This window comes from Panthera uncia (assembly GCF_023721935.1).
Source record: "Panthera uncia isolate 11264 chromosome C1 unlocalized genomic scaffold, Puncia_PCG_1.0 HiC_scaffold_4, whole genome shotgun sequence".
Classification (NCBI taxonomy): Eukaryota; Metazoa; Chordata; class Mammalia; order Carnivora; family Felidae; genus Panthera; species Panthera uncia.
The window spans coordinates 10,372,657-10,399,934 of record NW_026057585.1 but is presented as its reverse complement, the minus strand read 5'-3'; the positions used below and the strand labels follow the sequence as shown (position 1 = coordinate 10,399,934).

Genomic DNA, 27,278 nt, shown 5'->3' with positions numbered 1-27,278 from the left:
AAAAACTTACTAATCTTTTGGCTATCTAAAGCCCTTGGTTAGTTGTATAATCGGGAGGAAGTCAGCCCTCCTTGCCAAGTCCTGCAGAGACCTTACTTCCTTAACCTCCTTCAGGATATTTGCTTGAATTGTGTCTTATTTTGTCACATGCTGCTGAAATCTGCCTGTGGTATCCTAGGGTAAAGGTTTCTCAGCCAGATGGAAAGGAGTTTTCTGGGAGGCCTCACTCCTATATTTGGATTTGAAATTACACTGCTGAAAACTATTGGTTTCATTTGAGCCTGGGTAGTTGTGCTGCTGTTACAAGCTGCCTTGTTCCAGTGCCTGTTCTCTTCTGTAATGTAGAACTTTGATGCTGGACTCATCTGTGTCCATGAGATACTTGGCAAACCTTGGCACATTTTCTCCAGACTCACAAAAGACTGATACATTACTGAATGTCAATTTATAAATGTATAATCTCATATAGAATGAAGCTACCTACTGCTTGGGAAATCAAAGAAAGAAAAGAGGGTTGGTAAATACAGAACAAAACTGGATGGTCCTATAAGTTGAGCTAACAAAAATTTTCCCTTGAACAGAGAATGTATAAAAAGACACGGTAGATCTTAGCCCACCGAGAGCAGTAACCAATATCATACCTTGTCAAATCCAATACATTGAAAAGCACTGTTACACATATGAATATACTGTTGATTCTCATTATTCACAGTTCATTGCCAGCAAACACTGAGTTGGCAAATAGGAAATACTGCTTCTCAGGGAATACAGGGTTAGGTGCTTGGGAACTAATGGCCACATTTTTGTCAACAGGTCAATACATGATCTTATTTTATACGTGTGTTTCTATTTAAATCACCTCATTTAACATATTGTTTATTCATTAACCTTGAACTCCCAGCCAATAGCACTATAACTCCTGCTTATCTAATAGGAATATTCTCTATAAAGCACATCACAGCATTGTGCTTAGGAACACCAGATAGAACTTCAGCACTACACAGGTGTGGGGGCCATTTTAAGCAGTGAAGTCACCACCAACAACAAAAAACGTGACCATAATATGGACCACGAAAAGGATGCTTGTTTATAATATGAGCTGAAACAAGAAGGCAGAATATGACCTTGCTTGTTGCAGCTGGGAACATACACATTGGGCAACTCAGGGTTTTTTTTGCTGCTCTGCACAGTTCCATGAATGACTACAAAGGTACCGCAAGTATTGATTTGGGGGTTAGAAGTAAATTTAAGGGAGTAGGTGAATTTGCAAATAACACAATCTGCAAATAATGAGGATCAGCTGTACCTGCCACAGCCTCTAACCAATTTCAGCATTCAGTTTAAGGGCTATTTCTAGTTGTATTCAGGACTATGGTCTACATGAACTTAACATTCATATGTTTAATTGTGAAGCCCAAGTAACTATGGAGTCATGAGAAGTAATAAAGAAAATACAGAGCTTTTAATATGCTTCTCCAAAGTTACCTTGGGAGGCTATAGGTTTATTCTAGTAACGTCATTGGCCAAAGTTAACTTTCAGATTGCCTTCAGTGATATTTGGACCCGTACTAAAATCAGCCACTTTAAAGTCAGATTCTTTACAAGTGCAGATGGTTTTAGAGAAAGTTTCAAGGAAGTGAGACTGGGAAGGAAGACCATTCTAGACATCTAGACAGCCATATGTGGTAACAATTACAACTCCATGTGAAATGTATTTTTCTAGACGAAACTGGTTTAGAGAGGTTCCATTGTAACCAAGGCCACATAACATATTTTTACTCAGGTTGGTACCATACTACAGCTGTTTGCATGTTTTGATAACATCTAGGAGATTGGCCTAAGGTTTGAGGGGGGGGTGGTGTGTGGAGAGGGGCAGTGGTGTTAGAAATCCAGGAATAATGGGGACTTAGATTTACTCATCAGCATGGAACCAAACATCAGTATGGGTGTGGTGGATGGGAGGTTTTTGAAATGGTAAGTTAACATGGTGATTTTAAGAGGTTCACTCTTGGCTACCGTCAGACCTCACCAGGTAATTGTGGAGAAAAAAGGTGGAGAAATCAGCGATTTTACTAGTGTTTCCCTCTACTTTGCACAATTTCTAAGACATAAATTCTTAGGCAATGTCCCCTGCCCAGTTTTTCCTCTTCCTCTTAGCTTTGGTTCCCACCAACTTTGCATTTCCTGTTGCTAAAATCTGTTACTCCTGGCGATAGTTGGTTATTGGCCTGGGGGCAGGTACAAGAGTAGCCCAGCTGGAGCATGACCTGGGTTCTGGACTTTCCTCACACTAGGTTATGTTGAATGCGTGGCCTCCTACAGGGAATTACTTTGCAGAAAAACACTACCTTTAATATTTTTGTAACTGGTATTATTTTTTTGAAGAATTTTTTTTACATAACTTTTTATGTTCTTTGCCCCATTCTAGTTGGTGTGTTTTTGTTATTAGGGAGCATAAATAGATGCAGAGGCTTGTTTTATGTTTGTTGTGGGAGCCCCACCCCCTTTAGTTTGTCTTAATTGTCTTCAGAAGCACGCTAGTCTATTACTTCTCTTCCTGGTACTGATGCTGTAGCTATTAACCATTTATTGCGTAAGAGACCAGTCTCTTGCTCTCAGGCTGATATTTTGATGAGTGGGGCAACCCTTGCTTATATACGAGTAACAATTAAAGAGCAATACAGACTGGAATGCAATTAAGTGCCCAAATATGTGTGGCTCAAGGGCAGGGATCACCAGCCTTTCCCCTAAAACGAAACCTGTGTGGCTGAGAAAAGTAATGACTGTTCGGTGCTGGCGGAGCCCCTTGTCCCTCCCTCCCACACGTACACACCTTTATCTCAGAGACACTTGGTTCTTCCCCACCCCCCCGAACTTCTTTGGCTCTTATGCCTTCCTCCCTGCGTCTGAAAGCTCGAGGAGGGAGAATGGGGGAGGGGGGCGTGCCGCTCGCTTCCGTACTGATTTCTGTCCCTAGCAGTCTGGGGGAGGTGCTGGATGAGCTGCCCCAGTCCAGCTGCAGCCAACCCAGGTCCCAGTCCCTGCCCTTTGCTCTCCTGCTTTTCAATAAGTCCCGAGGCTCTGGGGGGGGTGGGCGTGGGAGTAGCCCTAGCTGAGGCTCGGAAGTCTCCCTGGGCTGCTCAGGGGGCCCCAGGCGGTAGCCACGTTCAGATTCTGGCTCGAAGCCAGGGGAGGGAGCTTGGGGTAAGGGGAGGGCCCTGAGGGAGGGGTCAGACTCCTTAGGAAAGAGTTAATGGGAGGAGGGGGAGGGGATTGGACGGAGAGACCGAAGGGAAGACTCAGGTAGGAAAAGAACCGAGGAGGGAAGCCTGGTGGGGAGAAGGGAGCCTGCAAGATCAGAGGGTCAGAGTTAGGGGGCTTCCCCCTGCTGCACCCTCATCCTAGGGCCGCCAACTTACATCCGCGGCGGCGACTTTCAGTTTCATTTCCACGGACCCTCCTGCCTGGGCCGCAGCCGCAGCCGCCGCCGCGATGCCCAGTAAGTTCAGCTGCCGGCAGCTTCGGGAGACGGGCCAGTGCTTCGAGAGTTTCCTGGTCGTTCGGGGACTGGACATGGAGACAGATCGCGAGCGGCTGCGGACCGTTTATAACTGGGATTTCAAGATCAGGTACGGGCCGGCCCAGTCCCCGGCCCAGATTCGCGGGCCCAGCTCGCCGCCACGACCCCTCGCCGCGGGGCCACCCTTCCCGCCCCGGGGCGCGGAGGGACGCAGCTCCCCCAGTGGCGCAACCCGGTCCCGGGGCGGCGCAGACCTCCCCTCCCGCGCCGTGCCCACGCCCCGCCAGCGCCGCCCGGAGCCCGCCCGCTCTACCCGGCCGGGCCCCTGCGCCCAGTCCCGGAGCAGAACCGCCCGCGCAGCCCGCGCCCCCCGCGGCCCGGGCCCTGGCGGGGAGCGGGGTCCCGCGCCCACGCGCCGCTCGCGGGGCCGGGGGAGGGGGGGGCGCTCGGCCTGGGGGAGGGGAGCGCGAGAGGGGGCCCAGGCATCGCGGGACCGCGGGAGGGAGCTGCTTGCGGCTGGCGGCCGGCCCTGGCGCGGGCTCTGCGGGGACCCCCGCCCCGCCGCCGAGGGGCTGCTTGCCGAGGGGGTCCGCTATCCCGGGGAGCCGAGGAGACCCAGTGTGGGAGGGAGAATCTCCGGCAGCTCGGCAAAGAAGAAAAGGGCTCAAACTATATACGCACCAAACCTCCATTAGCACCTGTGGCTTCTCCATGGAGACCCAGGGCCAGCCTCCTGGAGGCCTTTCTCACCCTGTAGCTGCAGGCTGTTTGGGCCCCCCTGTTGCTATCGAAGTGAAAACCAGACGCTTCGTTCTGGCAGACCACAGAATTGTGCTTCAGAAACACCTATCAACAGGCTGCAGCCTTGGGCCGGAACACAGTTTAACAGGGATAAATGTGAAGACTTACACAAATACATGCGGGGTGGTGGGGATTTCGGCTTCCTAACACACCTCCTGAAAAAGGCTGTGGGTTTCAACAGACCAAAAGGCCGGTATGGCTGCCAAAAGAGTCCAAGAAGTGTTAGACTGTGTTAAGAGAAGTGTGGTTTGGGGGGGGGGGGGGGGGGGACGAAATAGTGACTCTCCAGATCACATCTGGGTTGTTTGTTTAAATCAATAATGAAATGTCCCATTTTAAGAGGGACATGAACAGGCTCCAGCAACATCTGAGGAAGGGTCAGCGGTTATGACCCGTTTTATGCCCTCACCCCGTGCTGGGCTTTGGGGAATGGAAAGGTGAACAGTACAAGATGCCAGGGAACGAGAGGCTTTGATAGGCCTGCAGTATGCATCATACAGAATACTAGCATAGATGGTAAAATAACGCGCGGAGTATAATAGAACTAGGAAACATGTCAAAGAGAAGTAAGCAAAGAGCAGGTACTATTGAGAGGCATTATCAACAAGCCACATCCGTGCTTTCACCTGTGTTCCCCAACACAAGTACAGGTGCCTTTGAACACAAGCCAGCTACTTTGGGCTCTGAAGGAATGTATTTGGATGCTTGTTAGACCGGTAGGAAAGACTTTATGGAGGACTATTGCAGTAGAGTTACTGTAGTAGAGGAGAGAGTGCTCTACTCCCAACACGGCAAAGACAGCTGGGAATTGGTAGTTGTCAGCCGAGTGAGGGGGTCAGTGGACGGAAAACTACTAAAGACATATTAAGAGGTGGGGGGCAAGGTAGAGGCCTAATTGAGAATAGGGTTCAGAGGAGCCCGACTGAAGTTTGGTCAAGGAGAGGGTCTCTGTCAGCTCTCAATGAAAGCTACACAGTATGTTCCAGTACTGGGGAAGATGTTCTGTCAGACTGCATACAGAAAACCACATATAAAGCACATTATGGGTGAATTTAAGGGATTTCAAAAGTAATTTTACTATGTGCACTTGTTTTTTATGCAAATAAGATACCATTCCCCTGGAATTATTAGGGAATTTGGTGTTTTCTTATGCAAATAAGAATACTCCTGTAGTTAGTAGGGAATTCAATGGAGAAGGACACTGACCTTGGCCTTGAAGGATTGACAGTGAGGAGGGGGAGGGAAACAGCTTATGTGCTGATTCGTATTCTGTCACGAAACCCAGTCAAAGACTGAGGGGGGGCCTGGCTGGCTCATTCAGCGGAGGATGGCACTCTTGATCTCAGGGTCGTGAGTTCGAGCCCCACATTGGGGGTAGAGATTACTTAAAAAAAAAAAAAAAAGACAAAAACAAAAAACCTGAGAAATGTTTGCCTTGAAAAGAGAAACATTGGAGAGAACAAGGCAGTAATCCTTGAATATTTTGAAGTCTGTCGTGGTGGAGAGGATTATGCTTCCCTGTCACTTCAGAAGGCTGGGCTAGCTTCATTCAACATGTTCCCCTCACCCTCTCCATACCAGGTGGAGATTTCTATTACGATTATAGAGAACTTTCTTACACATCCTTTAAACCCAGACAGGAATGCTGTGACATCAGCCCTCATCTTCCCAGTGGGAATTCATGGCTTCTTCCTCTGGGCTCTCAGAGCTCATTGTTCACAGCCAGGTTATAGCCCCATTGCACTGCCTTGCGTTGGAGCTAGTGTGCGACCAGCTTCCCTGATCTGAAGGCGGGGATAGGCTTTTCCTCACGTTTGCACCTTCCTCAGTCCCCAGCATAGAGCCAGGGATGTAACAGATGCTCTGTAAGTGCTGGTGGAATGGAATTGAATTAGTAAGTACAGTTGATCTACAAGAGAATGGGCCACCAGAGAGCTATTGCAAGTCACACACACACACACACACACACACACACACACACACGGAATTCTAGGGAGCCTTCCTACACTGGGAGGGGTGCATCCCTTCCAGCTAGGGTATTTCAGGATGTTGCATCCTCTACTGCTAACTTTGGCCTTTTCCCATCATTCGTTATTTAGCAAAACATACTTAACGAGGCTCTGCTTGTGCCTGTGCCTCGGTTCCTGCCTGTAATCACAGTCTAGTGGGGGTGGCAGATGTGTAGACAAACATGTAATACAGTACCTTAGGGGCTGGGAGAGTGTTTGGATAGCTGGAGTTCAAATCCTGGTTGGCCATTCACGAGTTTGCATTTTTTTTTAATGTTTATTTTTGAGAGAGAGAGACACAGAGTGGGAGTGGGAGAGGGGCAGAGGGGGGGGGGGGAAACAGGGCTCCATACTCTGAACTCTCAGCACAGAGCCTGACGCGGGGCTCGAACCCATGGACTGTGAGATCATGGGCTGAGCTGATGTCAGACGCTTAACTGACTGAGCCACCCAGGCGCCCGGAGTTGCATTGAATTTTGAGCAACTATCTAAATTTTCCTGTAACGCATGTAAAAGAATGCCTTTCTCTCAGGGCTGTGTGTGAGGCCAGAATGAGCTATCACAGGTAAAGCCCTTACCATGTGTAGCATGTTGCATGGGCTTTGGAAGTGGTAGCTGTCATTAGTACAGTGATGGTTAGGAGGAACGACTGATGTCAGGAAAAGTTTCAAGAGAAGACTGCTCTTGCCTTAGGCAGGAGACTCATTCTTTTCTTCAACAAATTTCGGCCGAATGCTTCCTGTGAGCAAAGCAAAACAGTGTGAGTCGCTGTGGATGCAGAAGGAGCCTAAGGAAGGAGGTGGCAATGAAACATAATTATTTAATTACTTTTGTGATAAGTGCTTAGAACAAAAGGTCCAGTACTCTGAGAGTATGTAACTTGGACACCCAACCTCGGAATCAGAGGTTTCTGGGAGAAAGTCATGTTTAAACAGAATCTTGAAAGATAAACGGGAGTTCACAGATGTTAAGGGGCAAGGGGACAGCATTCCAGACCCAGAGGGAGTAGCACCCTAAGGGCTTAGGGTGAACTCAGTGGCCCTGATGGGAGGCCAGAGGGAGGCAGGGACTAGATGGGGCAGGACCTTGCCAGCTGCAGAGAGTCTTTTGTTTGTTTGTTTACTTTTTAATCTTAACAGAAATAGGAAAGCACAGATCGTTTCCAAGTAGGAGACTGATGGATTAGGGGTTTTGGAAAGATCGTTCTGTCTCTGGCATGGAGAAAGGCTGTGTGTTTAGACTTCTATCCACAGTAAAGAATACATTTTAGTTGGAAGCCTGGGACACAGCTTTCATGGAACAATGCATACCCTAGAAACCATATATAGCCTCACTCCCTGCCCTCTGATGTTTTTATTCTGTTCCACTCCAATTTTCTAAAAATCCTGGTCTTGACCCACTAATGAGAGTTGCAACCCACAGTTTGTAAAACACAGAACTAGATGTCCCTTTAAGATGGCTGCCAAATTTGATAGTATGTTCTGAAATACCATTCTTCTAGCCATGAGACTTTCCTGCACTGCATCTGAAAAGATTAGTTATTGTTCACTGAACAAATAGCAGGGGCCAAGGTCAGGGTGTTACAGACCAAAGATGTCCACAGTGGCAGGAAAGTCTAGAGAGGAGTGACAGTGATACAGTGGGAAGGGCTGACGTACACTTAAAGAGGGATTGACGTCAGAACCTGTGCCTCAGTTTCTTCTCTAAAATGGGATGATGATAGTTACTACGTTGTTGTGAGGATTAAATGAGATAATGCTTACGGGTACTTCAAACAGCACACAGGAAGTGCTCAGTAAACTTTTCCTGTTGTTGATGGTGTTAATTAACTGTGTTTGCATTATCCCAGTTATACAGAAGATCCGTGTGTGCCTTGTTAAAAGATTAGACTTCATCTTGTAGACTGTGGAGTCATAAAGGGGGGCTGTGATCCGACTTGTGTTTGGTAATGACTCCTGCTGGTTTAGGGGAAGAAACACAAATGACTAATAAACAGAAGGAAAGATCCTTGACTGTGTTAGTGATGAGGGTAATGCTATTTAAGCAAGATATCATTTTTTTGTTTATCAGATTGTCAGTGATCGAAAAGATTGAAGATTTCTGATGTCAGGGTCTGGAAAAAGGGTATTCTCAAATTTTTAGTGATTAACATTAAGTTTGTACAACCTGTTTAGAGGACAACTTGGGGCACCTGGGTGGCTCGGTCGGTTAAGCATCGGGCTTTTGATTTCGGCTCAGGTCACGATCTCATCGTTGTGAGATCAAGCCCCGCATTGGACTTTGCACTGACAGCTGCTTGGGATTCTCTCTCTGCCCCTCCACCTGCCCTCTCGCTCCCGCCCCTGCCACTCGCGTGTGCGCGCACTTTCTCTCTCTCTCAAAACAAATAAATAAACTTAAAAAAAAAAAAATAGAGGACAATTTGGCAGAACTTGCCAAAGTTGTGAAGAGTCATTCTGTTTGACCCAGAAGTTTATTTGAAGGCATTTGTCCCATAAATCACCGACTAGTACAAGAATTTTTGTGCATGGGTGGTTATTGTATGTAACCTTTGAAAAAGCCAAGCATTATAGGCACCGAACTATCGCTGGACAAACAGTTAAACACGCCCCCTGCATTCCTACTATGCAATCCTTTGCAGCCATCCAAAAGAGGGAGGTGACTTGGTAAAATGTTCTGGAAGGAAGTCCATGGTGGTGAAGAGGTCTGTTGCAGGAGAGTATGTGCAGCAAACAAAACACTTGAGTGCTTAAAAAGTTTTCGAATGTATAGAAAAAAGTCTGAAAAAATACACATCAAGCAGTTAAGCTGACAGGGGGGAGTGAGGGCCCTTAATGTTCTCTGTTGGATATTTGTGTTTGAAAGTTTTTTTATGCTTTGGATGACCACCCTTTCACTTACCTCTGTATGCACCCATACTTCAACACCTATGTCAGTTGGCCCCCATGGGATCGTTACACTATATCCTTGTTTATTGTGGGTCCCTCTCCATATCACCATCCCAACTCCGTTCCACATTCTGCCCCACACTCAGGACACTCAGCTATCAACTGGGGTGTTTTTTGGGTTGTTTTATTTTAAAAGGATAATGTTTTATGCGTTTTCAACATCCTGCTTTCTTACTCAACAAAACATCACGGAAGTCATTCCCGATCATGGTGTTCCCAACATTTTATTATGACAGACAGACTTCAAACACAAAAGTTGAAATAATTGTACAGTGAATACCCATATACCCTCACCTAGTTTTTTGTTTGTTTGTTTGTTTGTTTGTTGTTTTTTTTGTTTTTAGAGAGAGAGAGTGTGTGAGCAGGGGAGAGGGACAGAGGGGGTGAGAGAGAATCTTAAGCAGGCTCTGTGCTCAGCGCATAGCAGACACGGGACTCGATCCCATAACCCTAGGATCATGACTTGAGCCGAAATGAAGAGTCAGAGTCTCAACTGACTGAGCCACCCAGGCACCCCCTAGATTTCTTAGTTAGTATTTTGTACATCTGCCCATTGGTCCATCTTAGTGTTTTCGATGCATTTCAAAGTAAGTTACAGACTTCAGTGCAACTTACACCAAACACGTCTGCATGATTATTACTAACTGTAGGTGTTCAAAAATTAAGTGTAACTTCTAGATAGAAGTGGACGCATTGGGGGCACCTGAGTGGGTCAGTTGGTTAAGCGTCTGACTTTGGCTCAGGTCATGACCTCATGACTCGTGAGTTCTCTGACAGCTCAGAGCCTGGATCCTGCTTCAGATTCTGTGTCTCCCTCTCTCTCTGCCCCTGCTCTATGCACACTCTGTCTCTCTCTCTCTCTCTCTCTCTCTCTCTCTCTCTCTCAAAAATAAATAACCATTAAAAAAATTTTTTTTAAGTAGACACATTTTAATTCTACCTTTCCATACACTGTGTGTAGTCCCTATCGAGACACAGAACATGACATCACCCCAAATTTCCTCCATCTTTCCTAGTTCGTCCTCACCCTTACCCCACCCAGAGGTACCCACCACTCTGATGTTTTTTGAGACTGTGCCTGTCTGGAACTTCATTTAAGGGAATCAGGAGGTATGCACTCTTCTGAACGCCATGTTTCACTCAGCATAATGTTTTGTTTGTTTGTTTTAAGTAAACTGTACCCGAAATGTGGCGCACGAACTCACAACCCCGAGATAGTCTACTGCTCTACCAACTGAGCCAGCCAGACGCCCTTCAGCATAATGTTTTTGAGATTCATCCATGCCTTGTGTATGGCAGCTTTTTATCACTGAGTGATATTTTTAAAAAAATTTTTTTTTACATTTATTTATTTTTGAGAGACAGAGCACAAGTGGGGGAGAGGCAGAGAGAGAATGAGACACAGAATCCAAAGCAGGCTTCAGGCTCCGCGCTGTCAGCACAGAGCCCAACGCGGGGCTCAAACCCACAAACCGTGAGATCGTAACCCAAGCAGAAGTCAGACGCCTAACCGACTGAGCCACCCAGGCGCCCCTGAGTAGTATTCTTCATCTGAATACAAATCAGTTTGTTTATCCATTCTCCTGTTCATGGATGTTGTTTTCAGTTTGGGGCTATTTCTTTTTTTTTTTAATTTTGTATTTAAGTAATCTCTGCCCCCAACACAGGGCACAAACTCACGACCCCGAGATCAAGAACAGTCACATGCTCTTTCATCCGAGCCAGCCAGGTGCCCCTGTTTGGGGCTATTTTGAATAAAATCGCTGGGAACATCCTTGTACCTTTGGCTTGGGGATATACCTAGGAGGAGCATTGCTGGGACACAGGGTAAATATACGTTTATTGTTATTTTTAAATCTTAGGCAAGTTGCTTAACTTCCTTTTTTGGTGGTTGGCAGCAAAGTCTTCTGGACTGGTCCTCTGTTGTGACCTTGTCTGGGGTTAGGCTGCTCCACCTTCCCTAGTTCCTGTCTGTTTCCTGAGCCCGTTTCTCACCTTCCCAGCAATTTATTGGTAACTAGCTTTTATCACTTAAATCAGCCATAATTTATTCTTTTTGCTTACAACTAATAACTCCAAATATACACAGCCATCTGACTTCAGCTTAGATCATGATCTCACAGTTCGTGGGGCCACACTGAAGGTGCGGAGCCTGCTTGAGGTTCTCTCTCTCTCTCTCTCTCTCTCTCTCTCTCTCTCTCTCTTCCTCTGCCCCTCTCCCACTCTAGTGCTCTCTCTCAAAAGTAAACAAACACTAGTGAATGAATGGATGATTAAATGAATAAATAAAAGTGGTGTGACCAGGTCTTCATGCATTTTACTTCCTTGCCACTATCTACCTTCCTTTATATATGTTTATTTCTATGTGTATTTATTACATGTATATATATGTATATTTATATATTATTACATGTGTCTCCAGGTTTGGACAGTATGTATAAAATATGTAAACGTTTATATAAATTATATATATATTAGACCTATAATAATATATATCATTATATAATTATACATGTCCACGTGTGGACCGTGTATGCAACCTGACATGTAACGTTACAGGCCCCTGCACAGCAGTGCTGTGTGCCAGCCAGCGGTTTAGTGCAATGTCCCCTCCTTCATTTTTTAATAAAAGAATAGTCTGGAATTATTTGATATTTCTTTCACTCATTCTCCCAGCAAGTATTTTTTAATAAATACCAGTGCTAGGTCTATACTAGATATTATATAGTTCCTTTTTTTTTTTTTTTTTAAGTTTATTTATTTATTTTGAGAGAGCCAGAGACAGCGTGAGCAGGGGAGGGGCAGAGAGAGAAGCCCAAGCAGCACACAGCCCGATGTCGGGCTCGAACTCATGAAACCGCAAGACCGTGATCTGAGCTGAAACTGAGAGTCAGATGCTTAACCGACCCAGCCACCCAGGCGCCCCTATACTTGCATTTTTAAATTAAGTTTAATCTTTTTAAATGTTTGTTTATTTTGAGAGAGCAAGCAAGCGAGTGTGCGAGTGGAGGGAGTGGCACAGAGAAACAAGAGAAAATCGCAAGCACGCTTCCCACTGTCAGCACAGAGCCCGATGCAGGGCTTGAACTCAAACCTTGAGATCATGACCTGAGCCAAAATCAAGAGTCGCATGCTTAACCACCTGAGCCAGCCAGGTGCCCCTATAGTTGCATTTTTTTTAGTGCATTTTTTTTGCACACATAATATTCTTTTCATTTGAAATCAGAATATTGCAGCATATGTTTAGTTTTTTGCAAAACAGACCTTTTTCTGAAGTGATCGTACCAGTTCATACTCCAGCTGACAATGCATGAGTGTTCTGGTCTGTCCTTATCCTTGTCAACACTTGGTGTTGTCAGCCTTTTAAATTGTAGCCGTCTGTGTGGGTGTGGTGCGTTCTTTTTCATTGCTGCCTAGTATTTTCCATGCTGTGGGTGTTGACAATGTGTTAACATCTCCCTATTGATGGGCATGTTTTTGTTACCAGTTCTCGGCCCCTGTGAATACCTCTGCAGTAAGCATCCTTGCACATGTCTTTAAACACAGGTACTTTCCTTTCCATGGGATACTTTCCCAGAACTGCAGTTGCTGAGTTAAATACCTGTGTTTCAGAGATGTTAGGAGTCCTCACCAGATTGTTTTTCCAAAAGGTTGTCATATTTCACCTTTCCAGGAGCACTGTGTGAGAGTCCCCTTCTCCACATACACACAACAGCGATCCATGTTATGGCTGTTTTCCACTGTTGTCAGTCTGATCGAAATAAAACAGTCCTTCGTTTTGACTTTAATCTGCAATTTCTCTGCTTTTGGAACATCTTTTCATCCGGTCATCTCGATGTGTTCTGTAAGGTGACTATTCAGTTTTTCTACTGAAGTCTTGATCTTTTTTCCTAGAAATCTAGGTGACTTAGATGCATAATATAAGAACTAGGACTTTTTTCCAACAGCTACGTACTAAGTTTCTGGTTGGAAAAAAATTATTTTCATTATGGCTGTCACCTTAGACCAGGGAGAGGTGAGTTTGGGTAGTGGTAATAGTCACGGGGCATAATGTGAGAAAACACTTAGGTGGTAGTACCCATGGCAGAAGTTGTGAAACTTGCAGAGTTGAGTTCCTTCTGCCAATGTGCCCAGGCAGAAGTTTCCAAAAATAGATTCCATGTGAAAATTTTGATCTGGCTTCTTTTAAAGGTCAGATGCTGGCCATCTTGGGCCTCTGTCCCCTGCTGGCCACATCTGTCTGGAAACGATGGAGATTAACAGTTACCCCCTCTGGACAGGGCATGCACTCTTGAGTTTGTTCGGCTCTCTGAGAGCCCTGTTTCCTCCCCAGCACTACCCTGAGAGCTGGCTGCATTTCAAGGCATCTCCACTGTTGTCTTCCTTTTTTTTTTTTTTTTTTTTAATTTTTTTTTTTTTTAATTTTTAAGAGAGAGAGAGACAGAGAGTGAGCAGGGGAGGGACAGAGAGAGAGGGAGACAAGGAATCTGAAGCAGGCTCTAGGCCCTGAGCTGTCAGCACAGAGCCCGACGAGGGGCTCCAACTCACAAACTGCGAGATCATGACCTGAGCCAGAGTCGGATGCTTTAACGACTGAGCCACCCAGGTGCCCCTCCACTGTTGTCTTCTTAAGTGGAGTTATGAGGGACGTGAGTCCTTAACACTGATGGCTCAAAAATGGTACTATTCAGGTGCTCGGGTATCAAAGATGCCTGGGGAGCCTGGCTTCTGTTGGCATTTGAGTCAGTGCTCGATCTGTGGGACCTACCAAGCAAGAGGCCCTGGCGGATGACAGTGACTCCTCCTGATTTCGGTCCCTTTATGACTGGACCTCCCGGCAGTGTTTGAGCCTGATGCCTGGTTTTGAGACTTCTTCTGATTCTCCTCCCTCTCTCGGGGCTTCCTTCTCTGTTTTGTCCTCCTCCCTGGGTTGTCCTGGTCTCAGCTCTTCTCAGACTAGTCACACTCCCTGGGGAGATTCCAGACACTTCCATGGTTATAACTACCACCTGAGGACTCCAGAATATCAGGCTAGACTCAGGCTTGACTTTGGCCTGAGTTCTCAGTTTCCAACTCATGGAGCCAGCTGCCTCTGGACCACAGGAATCTCGAACTGAACATACCAAATACAAATGTCATGGTCCTCCCTCCAACCTCCTCCTCCTCCTCCTCCTGCCTTTACCTCCTATCTCAGAAATGGTTCTGGAAGCCAAGCCATTGATCTGAGTTTTGTCCTGGACTCCTCCCTCTTCCCAGCTTCCATTCCCCCTCCTGTCCGCCACCAGATTCTGCTAATTTTACATTCTAAGTATTATCAGATCTGGCCCCCTCTTCCGTCCTTTCCACCACCTCATTCAGGCCCTTGTCATCTTTTAATTGGACTGTTACAATGGCCTTTTTCTAACTGGTGTCCCTGCCTACAGTCTTGCCTCCAGCAAATCCATCCTCCAATCCTGATGCCAGAGTCATCTGAAATGCAAATATGATCTTGCCACTCCCCTGCTTAAAACCCACCAGCCTCGGGGCTTCTGTAACCACAGTGTAGCCTCTGCTGTGGGCTGAAAGTAAGTTGTTACTACTCCTACTACCACTGCTACTGTTAGTCCTACTATTACTACTAATACGAATACTAATAATAGTAGGTGGCATTTACTGAGCATTTTCTGTTATGTTCTCAAATGATTTATTACCTTTTTAAAACAAATCAGAGCTGATTCACAGTCTTCTGAATAGTATCACTCTCATTTGCTTGGGGTGAGGAGGGAGAGGGGCAGAGTGACAGGCAGGGGGCACCAGGGAATTGTCCAGACCATAAATGATCTTGTTACACGCCAGTGAGTGACCGTGCTGATCCAGCCGTAATAGTTAAATAGGGATTACCATGGTTCTTATGAGCTAGGATTTGCTTTCATTCCCTACGACGCATTGAGGGAGGGTGGTCAGCCGTCCAGATCTGGAGTATGTCACGTGTGGGGGTGTCCCCGGCTCCTGGGTGCCACTAGAGGAAGACCGCTAGCCTTCAGGGTCAAGTCTAGGCTTCCTGGCCTGGCATGCAACACTGCGTGACCTGGTGCCTGTCCATCTCTGCTGCCTCCCATCACCCCTGTCCCACACTTCACTGTAGCACAACCAGACTGTGTGTGATACTAATCATAGCACACCTTACGGAGATCTCCTTATGTGCCAAGCACTGGGCTAAGTGGACACTGCAGTGCCCGTCTCCATGTAACCCTCATAACAACCCCCCCGAGGTAAGTTTTCATTGCCCCCATTTTGTAGGGGAGGAAAGTGAGGCTCCGAGAAGTGGAGACCCAGCTGGTGGCCGAGTGGGAGGTTGCCCTGTGCCCCCAGCTCTTGTCCTTGCACGCCCCTCCACCTTGGCTTACCCTTTGGCTCCCTGTTGTGTCTGGTAGACACCCGTTCACTCTCCAGGACTCCGTTCTGTCCTGGGACAGCCTGGCTCGGTGCCCCTCCTTGGCCCCAGGCTGCCCTGGAAACCTCCTTGGCCGCGCCCCCGGCAGGACGCCAGGATTGACGCGTTCAGTCTGTGCCGGGCTCTTACCTCATTGAACCCCCAGCTTCTAGCGCAGTGTGTGGCACATAACAGGTCTCTGTAAGTGTTGAGTTGACTAAACTGAATTCCAGGCACTGGACTTTGAGGTTATTGACCTTCTGACCAGTTTTCCCTGTCTTCACCTTCTCTAGGCGCAAAACCAAGCTATTTGATCTCTGGAGAAGGATCCTTTCCCTTCCTGCTTGGGTTCCATCCACCTGCACCCTTTGACTTCGGGTGGAAACTGCTGTCTGATCAGCCACATTGCCCACACACCCTGGACACCTGTGCTCTCTCTGACCCCTCTCTCCTTCCTCACCATCAGGCAGGACCCCAGGTCCACCCCCTCTGAATCAACTTATTTGGCTTCCCCTTAACCTTAGCTCTTTCTGCCACGTCATTTGTATCTCTTTTTCTGTCCCAAATAGTTTTTCCCCCAAAAAAATCTTTGTTTCTTTCTCTCTCTTCCCTTAGTCCTCCAAATCACCAGCCCATGACTGGGCTGTTCTCCTCCGAAACACACAGTCCACAACTTGCTGTTTAAAACAGTCGTATTTTGTCTTGGGAAGTCCTATTGAATTCCCTTAAAACATTAACAATTCCTGTGACCCCCCCCCCCCCAGCCTGAGTCTCTGTCCCTGGGTCCTGTCCTGTTGCGCAGCAGGGCTGGTGTGTCCCACATAGAGCGACCCACAGACACCCTGCCCTCCCGCCTTCCCCGTTGAGCTGCCTTCCCTCACTTCCCAGTCTCCTCTGCTTCCGGCAGCTTTGGGACCCCTGCCCCTGGCTTCTCCTCCATGCTGTATGGAATGAAGATTGCAAATCTGGCCTACGTCACCAAGACTCGGGTCAGGTTCTTCAGACTCGACCGCTGGGCCGACGTGTGGTTCCCAGAAAAAAGGAGAGTGAAGGTGGGGTCAGACATCAGCAAACACCACAAGTCACTGCTAGCCAAGATCTTTTACGACAGGTGTGTGTCTGTATGTGTGCATGCACGTGCATGTGAAAGAGGGTGCAAGGACACAGGGGTCAGGGTGTCGGGGAAGCCATCTGGCTGAGAGAAGAGGGGGTTGCCTCAGGTTGGGGTAAGGCCCCCTCCTTCAAGGAGTGGGGGAAGGGTAGGGAAGGAGCTAGTTGGTCTGGGGAGAGGCGGTGGGATTCCTGAGCTCCGCTGGCACTTCGCCAGCCTCCCCTGTCTAGGCCCTTCCTGTCCCAGCCCCCCCTTGACTCCCACTCTCCCCAGGGCTGAGTATCTTCACGGGAAACATGGGGTGGACGTGGAAGTCCAGGGGCCCCATGAAGCCCGAGATGGGCAGCTCCTTATCCGCCTGGATTTGAACCGCAAGGAGGTGCTGACCCTGAGGCTTCGGAATGGAGGAACCCAGCCTGTCACCCTCACTCATCTCTTCCCACTCTGCCGGACCCCCCAGTTTGCCTTCTACAATGGAGACCAGGAGCTGCCCTGCCCACTGGGCCCTGGTGAGCGGGTTTCCACGGGAAAGAGCCTTTAGTGGACGGGGGCTTGCCCTGGTAAGGGTTGCTGTGTCAGGGCTCCTGCCCCGGGGTGTGGCTGCTGGGGGAGTGTGCAGGCAGGGTACTGGTGGGAAGGTCCCTCCCTGTCCTCTCTCACTCATCCGTCCTCCTGCAGGCGAGTGCTACGAGCTCCAGGTCCACTGCAAGACTAGCTTTGTGGGCTACTTCCCGGCCACGGTGCTCTGGGAGCTGCTGGGACCTGGGGAGTCAGGTTCGGAAGGAGCCGGCACTTTCTACATTGCCCGCTTCTTGGCTGCCGTTGCCCACAGTCCCCTGGCTGCACAGCTGAAGCCCACGACTCCCTTCAAGCGGACCCGGATCACTGGAAACCCTGTAGTGACCAGCCGGATAGAGGAAGGAGAGAGACCTGACCGGTAACTCCTTTCCTCTCCAACCCGGTCCAGTTTGGGGTGCCCCGCATGAGGGTGGGCACCTTGGGGAAGAGCACAGAGCCAGAACCAGGGCCCCCTTTCCTAACTGAGTTCGTAACTCCTCTGGGCCTCAGAGATTTTTTTCTGTTCGGGAAGGAAGTTGCAGGTGAGCCTGAAAAAATGTTAAACATTTTTGATTGTATGATAGATTGTCAGGCAGCCTGTGTAGACCTTTCTCTCTGTCTTTTTTACAGCTTTTTTTGAGATAATTCACATACCGTACTATTCAGGTTCTCAGTATATTCACAGATATGGGCAACCACCACCACGATCCGGTTAGAACACTTCATTACCCAAAAAGGAGCCCATACCCTTTTGCTCCTCATTTCCTCCCAGCCTTTTTTTTTTTTAATGTTTGTTTGTATTTGAGGGACAGAGAGAGGAATAGTGAATGCGTGAGCAGGGGAGGAGCAGAGAGACAGAGACAGAATCTGAAACAGGCTCCAGGCTCTGAGCTGTCAGCACAGAGCCAGACACAGAGCTCAAACTCACAAGCAGTGAGTTCATGACCTGGGCCAAAGTTGGACACTCAACCGACTGAGCCACCCAGGTGACCCCTAGCCTTTTTTTTTTTTTTTTTTTTTTTTTTTAAGTTTATTTGAGAGAGAGAATAAGAGTGTGTGCAAGCAGAAGAGGGGCAGAGAGAAAGGGAGAGAGAAAATCCCAAGCAGGCTCCATGCTGTCAGCACAAAGCCCAACTCGGGGCCCCATCTCACAAACCGTGAGATCATGACCTGAGCCGAAATCAAGTTGGATGCTTAACCTACTGAGCCACCTGGACATCCCTCCCTCCCAGCCTTAACCACTCTGCTTTCTGTCTCTATAGATTTCCCTATTCAGATATTTCATATGAATAGAATTTTTTTTTAATGTTTATTTATTTTTGAGAGAGAGGGTGCAAGCAGGGGAGGGGCAGAGAGAGGAGGACAGAGGATCCAAAGCAGGCTTTGCACTGATAGCAGAGAGCCTGATGTGGGGCTCGATCCCACGAACTGTGAGATCATGACCTGAGCCGAAGTCCGACACTTAACCGACTGAGCCACCCAGGCGCCCCTCATATGAATAGAATCGTATATTCTGTGTGGCATGGCTAGGTGTTTATGAAATACTGAGCTAGAAAAGTGAACGATAGGCAATTGTGCTCTTTTTGTTAAAACTGTATGTATGTAATACAAATTGACAGAAACCTGGAAGTTTAGCTATCAAAAAGTTATTGGTTATCCCCGGATGGGGAGAATGTTATGTATTTTACCCACTTATTTTTCTCTAATGAGCATGTATTTTTTTATATCCATATTATTTACACATATGGGTGTTAAATATGTGACTTTTGGAAGTTTCCATGAATAGTACTTTCCAGAAATGAGAATTGGGGTGAGCATCCTCATGGAGTAGCGAGTTCTGCCTCCTTGTACAAAATCTGCCGACCCCCTTCAGCAATAGTTTGTGGAAGGGCTTCGGGCATCTTCCAGGGAGGAGCCTTCTCCACCTCTCTGAAGGGGAGGGATCTCTGAGTTTGTGACCACTCTTCTTCCCTGGCTCCTGCAGCGCTAAGGGCTATGACCTGGAGCTGAGCATGGCGCTGGGGACATACTACCCACCCCCTCGCCTCCGGCAGCTGCTCCCCATCCTTCTTCAGGGGACAAGTATCTTCACTGCCCCAAAGGAGATTGCTGAGATCAAGTAAGAGACACCCTTCTGCCCCACCTCATGCTGCTTTCTGTGTCTCTCCACCCCCATCCCCCGCCCCATCCCTCTGTCCTCAGCCTCCCATGCCCCCTCCCTTCCTTCCTGTACAGAGCACGCACCTCGTGCTGCGCACCATTCAAGGTGAATTCTTCACATGAGGGCCTTGCTCATTGCAGTAGGGAGAAATGAGCATTTATCTTATAGTTTCATGTAGCGACGAGTGCTGTGAAGAACTCTACCAAAGCTAAACTTTCGGGGAAGGGGAAGGGTTGTGCTGTCTTGCAGAGGGCAGTTAGTGCTGCCCTCTTTGAGAAGGTGACATTTGAGCAGACAATGACACATGAATGAGGTGAGGGTGTAAGCATAGGAGTTATCTTAGTGGGGAGAATGTTCCAGGCCCCAGAATCCATGGTATAAATGCCACGTCAGATCTGAGGTGGGGGCAGGGGTGTCGGAAGGACGGAGAGCCAGGATTCCATTCTCTGAGGCCTCTGACCCCCCACCCACTTCTCTGCCCTTCTGGTCCTCCCTGATTCCTGGTGCTTTCATAGTCCCAGAGCCACGGATGGGAGAGGGTGGATGCTCCTGGGTGCAGGGGTTGCCTGACCCATCCTGTCCCTGCCCCCTCCTGCCTGCCCAACCATCACCGCCAGGGCCCAGCTCGAGACAGCCCTGCAGTGGAGAAATTACGAGGTGAAGCTCCGGCTGCTGCTGCACCTGGAGGAGCTGCAGATGGAGCATGACATCCGGCACTACGACCTGGAGTCGGTGCCCATGACCTGGGACCCCGTAGACCAGAACCCCAGACTGCTCACACTGGAGGTCAGGGCTCGGATCCTGCGTGGGGAGGGTGGGCTCGAGTCAGCCAGCCTGAGAGTAGAATGCTGTTCCTGCCCCCAGGGGGCTCAGCAAGGAGCAGAGAGCCCAAAACAGGTGTCAGAGCAGGCTGATGGGGAGGACCTGGGTTTTAGTCTAGACGTTGCTACCACTAGTTGTGTGGCCTTGGGCAAGTCCCTTGCTCTCTCTGGGCCTTTGTTGCCTTATCTGAAAAGCACAGAGCTGGCCTAGATCCCTTTCCAGATGTCAGATGCTGAGTGTTGTACGCACAAGCCCAGAGTTCCTGCACGCAAGTGCTGAGGAGGGCAGCTGGTGAGAGAGAAGGGGGTGGGGGGCAATCAAGGAACGATTCCTGCAGGAACTGAGTTTTGAACAAGGATTCAAGGGCAGAGCGGGAACTGAGCTGGCCAAGAGGGCACACGGATGGGCTGAGAATCGTGTCCTAGAGAGTTTCCAGGACTGCTGGGCTCAGCTCTCTCTGTGCAGCTCGGGCAGACTGTCTCCTTGCTCATCCCAACTTTTGCCCTGTCAGGCAGGAGAGGAAAGAAGCAAAGCTCCCTGGGTCTTGGGATAGAAGGACAACGCTCAATCCTTGTCCTTCACAGGCGGTCTGGAGACCTAGGGGTCCTCCAGTAGCCATCCCTGGGGATAGAAGCTTGCTTATGTCCACCCCCCATAGGTTCCCGGAGTGACCGAGAGCCGCCCCTCAGTGCTGCGGGGTGACCACCTGTTTGCACTTTTGTCCTCTGAGACACATCAGGAGGACCCCGTCACCTACAAGGGCTTTGTACACAAGGTGGAATTGGACCGTGTCAAGCTGAGCTTTTCCATGAGGTGGGTGTTGGGGGAACCATGAGCTGCTAGAAGGGTCTACAAATGTTTCTTAGGCCAGAGGAGCTGATTTGTTTCTCCCTGAGACCAGTGGGACCCCAGGGATTGAGCAGGAAGCTTTTCTTCAGGGGGACCCTGAGATGTCTCAGTAGCTTCTTCTGGAGGGATTGCATGACTGTCTTGAAAAGAGAGTGGAGCCAGAGTAGATGCAGAGAGATGCCCTCTTACTGGAGCTTTTCCTTCCTCCTCCCTTCCTAAAGCCTCCTGAGCCGCTTTGTGGATGGGCTGACCTTCAAGGTGAACTTCACCTTCAACCGCCAGCCCCTGCGGGTGCAACACCGTGCCCTGGAGCTGACGGGGCGCTGGCTGCTGTGGCCCATGCTCTTTCCTGTGGCCTCCCGTGGGGTCCCGCTGCTGCCCTCAGATGTGAAGCTCAAGTGAGACTGGGCATGGGTGTAAGGGGGGCTACTTGGGGTGTGGGGCGTGGGCGCTGGAGTCAGGGAGGCCTCCGGGACACCGGGTGACATCATGTTTCTGGTTCGTCTGCCAGGCTGTATGACCGCAGTCTGGAGTCAAACCCTGAGCAGCTGCAGGCCATGAAGAACATCGTTATGGGCACCACCCGTCCAGCCCCCTACATTATCTTTGGGCCTCCAGGCACTGGCAAGACTGTCACCCTGGTGGAAGCCATTAAGCAGGTGGGGCCTGAGCATAGACCTGGGGCCGGTGCTGACTCCCCCAGGGACCAAGCAGTGCCCAGATTCTGGGTGCCTCCAGCTTCCTGATCGCCCCTGGGCTGGCGTCAATGGTCTGTGTGGCATTTGAACATCGTTGTGCAGGGTGTGGGGTCCCACGTGACTCTTGGAGTCACCAATCATGTTTCAGCCACCGTAGATTCTGAATGTTTACTGTGCCAGTTTTCCAGCAGTGAAGTGCTTACTTGGACTAGCAGAGGGTTGGGGGGGTCAAAACTCGCCTTTTGTGTCCCTGCTTCCCTCAGGTCCGGGAGACAAATGCCACCCTGTGCCAACCTGAGTCACAACCGAGTCTCTCCCCCATCCCTCCCCCTGGAGCCAGAGAAGCTGCTTCCCACACTGTGCTTGTCCCCACCCCAGGTGGTGAAGCACTTGCCCAAAGCCCACATCCTGGCCTGCGCTCCGTCCAACTCAGGAGCTGACCTTCTCTGCCAGCGGCTCCGGGTCCACCTGCCCAGTTCCATCTACCGCCTCCTGGCCCCCAGCAGGGACATTCGCATGGTGCCCGAGGACATCAAGGTACCTGGAGAAGTGTGGAGAGCCAGGGGAGGGCAGGTGCTGGGCTGCTCAGGGTAGATGCTCAGGGCCAGGAAACTAGACCTGGATTCGGATAGTCGCTGTGTGAGCTTGGATGGGTCAGAACCCGTTTGGTTGTCTGTTTCCCTGTGTGGGAAGTGAGAGAGGGAAAGAAAACTGCCTGGGGGGCCCAGAGCCAGAGTGAGGGTGAGGATGGACAGAGCCAGCTGATTTCCTCCTCTCTCTTCACACCCCGCAGCCCTGCTGCAACTGGGATGTGAAGAAAGGGGATTATGTGTTTCCCGCCAAGAAGAAGCTGCAGGAGTATCGTGTCTTAATTACCACCCTCATCACGGCCAGCAGGTGGGAAGTGTGTGTCTCTTAATCATGTGTATAAGTAAGGAAGTAGCGGGTTGGAGAGATGGGGAAGAGTGGTGCCTGGCAGTGGGGTGAGGGGCCAGTTTGGGTGGGCTTTCAGGTTTGCCAGTCGGGTACCCAGATATGACCCCTGCTTGGCCTGACGCCTCCCAGGTTGGTCTCAGCTCAGTTTCCCATCGATCACTTCACACACATCTTCATCGATGAGGCCGGCCACTCCATGGAGCCTGAGAGCCTGGTGGCCATAGCAGGTGAGGGGTTCAGGGTGGGCTGCGTGCATGCCACCCTGCATGGGGTTGGGGGGTCCCACCGCTCACCTTTCTCCCACGGCACCCTGCCTCTCAGGGCTGATGGAAGTCAAGGAAACAGACAATCCAGGAGGGCAGCTGGTGCTGGCAGGAGACCCTAGGCAGCTGGGGCCCGTGCTGCGCTCCCCGCTGACCCAGAAGCATGGCCTGGGGTACTCCCTGCTGGAGCGGCTGCTGACCTACAACGCCCTGTACAAGAAGGGCTCCAATGGCTATAACCCCCAGTTCATAACCAAGCTGCTGCGCAACTACAGGTACTCCCGCACCTTCACCTCGCCTGCAATCTGTGCCTTCACCCACTCTGTGCAGCCCCCGCTGGAGGCTCCATCCTGCAGTCCTGTTGCTCAGAGGCTGTGTGATGCAGGAAGACTATGATCTGGAAGGTCGGTGATCTCCATTCCAGCCCCATCACCGCTACTCATTGGCTCTGACTTTGCAACTGACTTTGCTCTTGAGCATTTTGCTTATCTGTGTATCGGGGGATTGTCCATGGTTCCCAGACACTGGGATGTGTCTGGTGTGGGTCCCAGATGAAGGGTCGAGGCAGTCCAAGGAGAAATGAGAAAAATAGAGACGATACAGTTTTTCAAAAAGCTAATTGTTACTCAAATCAAAAAGTATACTTGCTTTACTCAATGAATTCATGTACCTAATGATGAATTCCTAAGTTCTTAGGAGTTCCTTAGATAAGTCCACTGGGAGTTCAATCTATTATTACTTCTGTTTTTAGATTTAACACATTATCTCATCAAATAATGGCAGTAGTAGGTGATGGTTGTTTTTGTACCATCCTTCCTTGGCAAAATTGAAACTTGAGAACCTCCCCATTTCTTGCGTGTTTTTTTTTTTTTTTTTCCTTTTAAATCTGCCTGGCCTACGGACCACATGTGCTCAGGAAGCACATTTGGTTCTGTGCACATTTGGTGCAGTGAACAGTGCCTAGCAACACGCTGTAGATCAATGAGTCCACCGTCCACTTGGGCGGGTGGCAAGAGGATGTGTGGACCCAGAGCAGGTGGAGCAGGGGACCCCAAGGTCAGGGCAGAACTAACCTGGCCCCTGGTCTTGCTCTTCCTTCCTCCTCTTGCCTCCCAGGTCTCACCCCACCATACTGGACATTCCCAACCGACTCTATTATGATGGGGAATTGCAGGCCTGTGCCGACGTCGTGGACCGAGAGCGCTTCTGCCGATGGGAGGGTCTGCCTCGACAGGTGAGGCTGAACCCGGCAGGGTCAGGCTGCCACCCCTGTACCCCAGCTTCCCTCCTACCGAAGGTGCAAGGTAGGAGGAGCCTCTGAGTGGAAGCCACAGGCTTTCACCTTGGCCTGGGATCCCGCATTCCCTGGGTGGGTTTGGGGTGGGAGGGAAGGGAGGCCTGGCTGAAGGTTTCCCCCGAACCCGTATCCAGGGCTTTCCCATCATCTTTCACGGCGTAATGGGCAAGGACGAGCGTGAGGGTAACAGCCCATCATTCTTCAACCCTGAAGAGGCTGCCACAGTGACCTCCTACCTGAAGCTGCTCCTGGCCCCCTCCTCGAAGAAGGGCAAAGCCCGCCTGAGCCCCCGAAGCGTGGGCGTCATCTCTCCCTACCGGAAGCAGGTCAGGCCCTCAGTTCCTCTCAAGGATGGGACCCCCCCCCCGAAGGTACCCCCTTCATAGCCAGACCATTAGGTGGAGGTTCTAGAAGCTCAGGTCTCTGCTAGCCCTGTCAGACGAGCTCAGAGGTCAGCTGTCCCTCCCTCTCTGCCCCCCAGCTCCCCGGTCTTCTGCCTGGCTCCCTCTTACACTGGGGTAATGGCATGAGAGAAAGGCACCTGTCCTCATCTTCCAGGTGGAAAAAATCCGTTATTGCATCACCAAACTTGACAAGGAGCTTCGGGGACTGGATGACATCAAAGACTTAAAGGTGACACCACCGTTTCACATTTGCTCCCTGCCTTCGGTGCCCCTGCACTTCCCCTGCTTCCAGAGAGCTCTTCTGGCACTCCAGCCTGTGTTACTGCCCCGCCCTGCCTTCGCTGCCTAAGACCCAGTGGGGCTCCCCCCAGGCCTCACTCCTGCAGATCCTGGCTTGTCTATCTGGGGCGGGACCAGGAAACACCACACCGGATTCTTGATGCTTTTGATCAGGCTGGTTTGAGGCCTATGCCCTACGGATAAAGTCCAAACTCCCTGCCTGCCTGACCTGTCATGTGATAGTGTCACAGCTCACCATTCCCACCCTCTGAGTCAGTCAGTGCTTTGACTCAGGTGGTGGTTCTCAACACTGGCTGCAGATAAGAATCACCTGGAAAGCTTCTAGCACCACCGGTGCCAGAGCCCCACCCGGCCAGTGAACACAGCTATCTGGGGGCAGAGCCAGGGCATCGGTATTTTTTATGGCTCCTCAGGTGATCTAACGTGCAGCCGAGGTTGAAAACCAGTGCTCTAAGATTTAAAGGCTTCTCCCTTGGAGATTCCAATTTAGGAAGTCTGGGTTGTATATCTTTAACAAGTGTTTAGTGACTGTCTTTAGGGAAGTTTGAGAACCACTGCTCGGAGTTCCTGTGTCCTTGCAAGCGTGTTTTCTTTGCTTAGAAGAATTTTAGCCCACACCCCTTTAACTGGATCCACCCTTAAGCTTCCAGGGCATCCTCCCGTTCTCTCCTATCAGGACGCTCACTCCCTCCCCTGTGACAAATGCCCGGTGCCGGCATCGGCCTTGCCTTGGAGCTCGTTGGATCGGGAGCTCCATAAGGCAGGGTGTGTGTCTGCTTCCCGAGCCCTGCAGGCCCTGTGTCTCGCCCTCCAGGTGGGCTCCGTAGAAGAGTTCCAAGGCCAAGAGCGCAGCGTCATTCTCATCTCCACCGTGCGGAGCAGCCAGAGCTTTGTGCAGCTGGATCTGGACTTCAACCTGGGTTTCCTTAAGAACCCCAAGGTTTGAGACCTGGCGGGTGGAAGGAATGCTTCCTTCCTTAAGGCCCTTCCCTCCCGTGACCCTACCACTCCTTCCTTTCAGAGGTTCAACGTGGCTGTGACCCGGGCCAAGGCTTTGCTCATCGTGGTGGGCAACCCGCTGCTCCTGGGCCATGACCCTGACTGGAAAGTGTGAGCATTCCTACCCCATGATCCCTCTTGGTGGCCACAACCCCCATCCTGGGGCAGGTGTAGCTCTATTGAGCACCTTCTTGTGGCTCAATTAATTCACAGGTCTGTTCTTCCTCATAATTCCCCACTTAAATTACCCGACAGAGGATAAGCAACTCGCCCAAAGGCGCAGGCCCACATGGTAGGACCAAGGCTTAGCCTCGAGCCTCTGCTGGCACTCCTCAGCCAGGCCTGTGCAGCTGTGTGTGTGAATGTCCCTGTACCCTACAGATTCCTGGAGTTCTGTAAAGAAAACGGGGGGTATACCGGGTGCCCCTTCCCTGCCAAACTGGATCTGCAGCAGGGACAGAACTTACTCCAAGGTCTGAGCAAGCTCAGGCCCTCTACCTCAGGTATGGCTGGGCCAGGCAGGGGACAGCGCTAGGGGATGAGGTAAGGAAGACAGGCTCACCTCTTTTCTTTCTAGGGCCCCAAAGTCACGACTACCTCCCCCAGGAACAGGAGGGAGAAGACAGCCTGTCCCTGCAGGTAGAGCCAGAGTGGAGAAATGAGCTCTGAAGACACAGCAGACAGCCTTCGCACACCAGCCAAGCCTTAACCGCCCACCTGACCCTGAACCGGAACCCAGCTTGAACCAGAGCCCAGCTGAGCTGCCCCTCCAGAAGGACAGGAAGGCTGGGGGAGAGAGTTTACAACCCAAGCCATTCACCCCCTCCCCTGCTGGGGAGAATGACACATCAAGCTGCTAACAATTGGGGGAAGGGGGAGGAAGAAAAACTGAAAACAAAATATTGTTCTATGCAAAAGCCTCCTTGTCTCCTCAGCCTGGCCCCCTCTGGCCTTGTGGCCTTCCCAAGCTCTCCAAAGCAACCCCAGAGGGGAGGGTGGGACCATCACACCCTGCCCAGGGCCCTACTCCTCCCAGCCAGAGAGGAACCCAGCCCCCAGGTCCAGGGGAGGAAACCCAGTGGGAGGCCACAAGGAAGCCACCCACAGGCTTCTAAGTTTAGCCCCTGCTCCAGACCACTCCCCTCACCCGCCTCCGAGGCCCAGAGCCAGGCATGACCTCATCCTTTGCT

General features: G+C 50.2%; 1 protein-coding gene across 4 annotated transcripts; it reads left to right on the top strand.

Moving 5' to 3' along the window:
• Positions 1-1,868: 1,868 nt before the first annotated feature.
• Positions 1,869-26,867, top strand: MOV10 (Mov10 RISC complex RNA helicase). 4 transcript variants are annotated; one of them, XM_049616538.1, is made up of 21 exons: positions 3,541-3,629; positions 14,702-14,842; positions 16,598-16,801; positions 17,075-17,310; positions 17,480-17,738; positions 19,344-19,478; positions 20,138-20,306; positions 21,001-21,155; positions 21,413-21,589; positions 21,703-21,850; positions 22,268-22,426; positions 22,683-22,786; positions 22,955-23,052; positions 23,147-23,363; positions 24,205-24,322; positions 24,520-24,711; positions 24,944-25,018; positions 25,904-26,029; positions 26,111-26,199; positions 26,470-26,591; positions 26,666-26,867. In XM_049616538.1, the coding sequence occupies exons 3-21, from the start codon at positions 16,629-16,631 to the stop codon at positions 26,755-26,757; spliced, it is 2,844 nt and encodes a 947-aa protein (XP_049472495.1). In that variant the 5' UTR covers positions 3,541-3,629; positions 14,702-14,842; positions 16,598-16,628; the 3' UTR covers positions 26,758-26,867. The 4 variants fall into 4 exon arrangements, with proteins under 4 accessions (XP_049472496.1, XP_049472492.1, XP_049472495.1 ...); XM_049616536.1 differs by having other exon boundaries at positions 15,984-16,801; XM_049616535.1 differs by lacking the exon at positions 14,702-14,842 and having other exon boundaries at positions 1,877-3,629.
• The last annotated feature ends 411 nt before the right edge of the window (positions 26,868-27,278 follow it).

Excerpts from the sequence above, each read along its gene's own strand:
- MOV10 (XM_049616535.1), top strand. The coding sequence starts at position 3,493 with ATGCCCAGTAAGTTCAGCTGCCGGCAGCTTCGGGAGACGGGCCAGTGC. Across the intron at positions 21,156-21,412 it reads AAGCTGAGCTTTTCCATGAG|CCTCCTGAGCCGCTTTGTGG; the intron begins GTGGGTGTTGGG and ends CCCTTCCTAAAG. Across the intron at positions 25,019-25,903 it reads ATGACATCAAAGACTTAAAG|GTGGGCTCCGTAGAAGAGTT; the intron begins GTGACACCACCG and ends CTCGCCCTCCAG.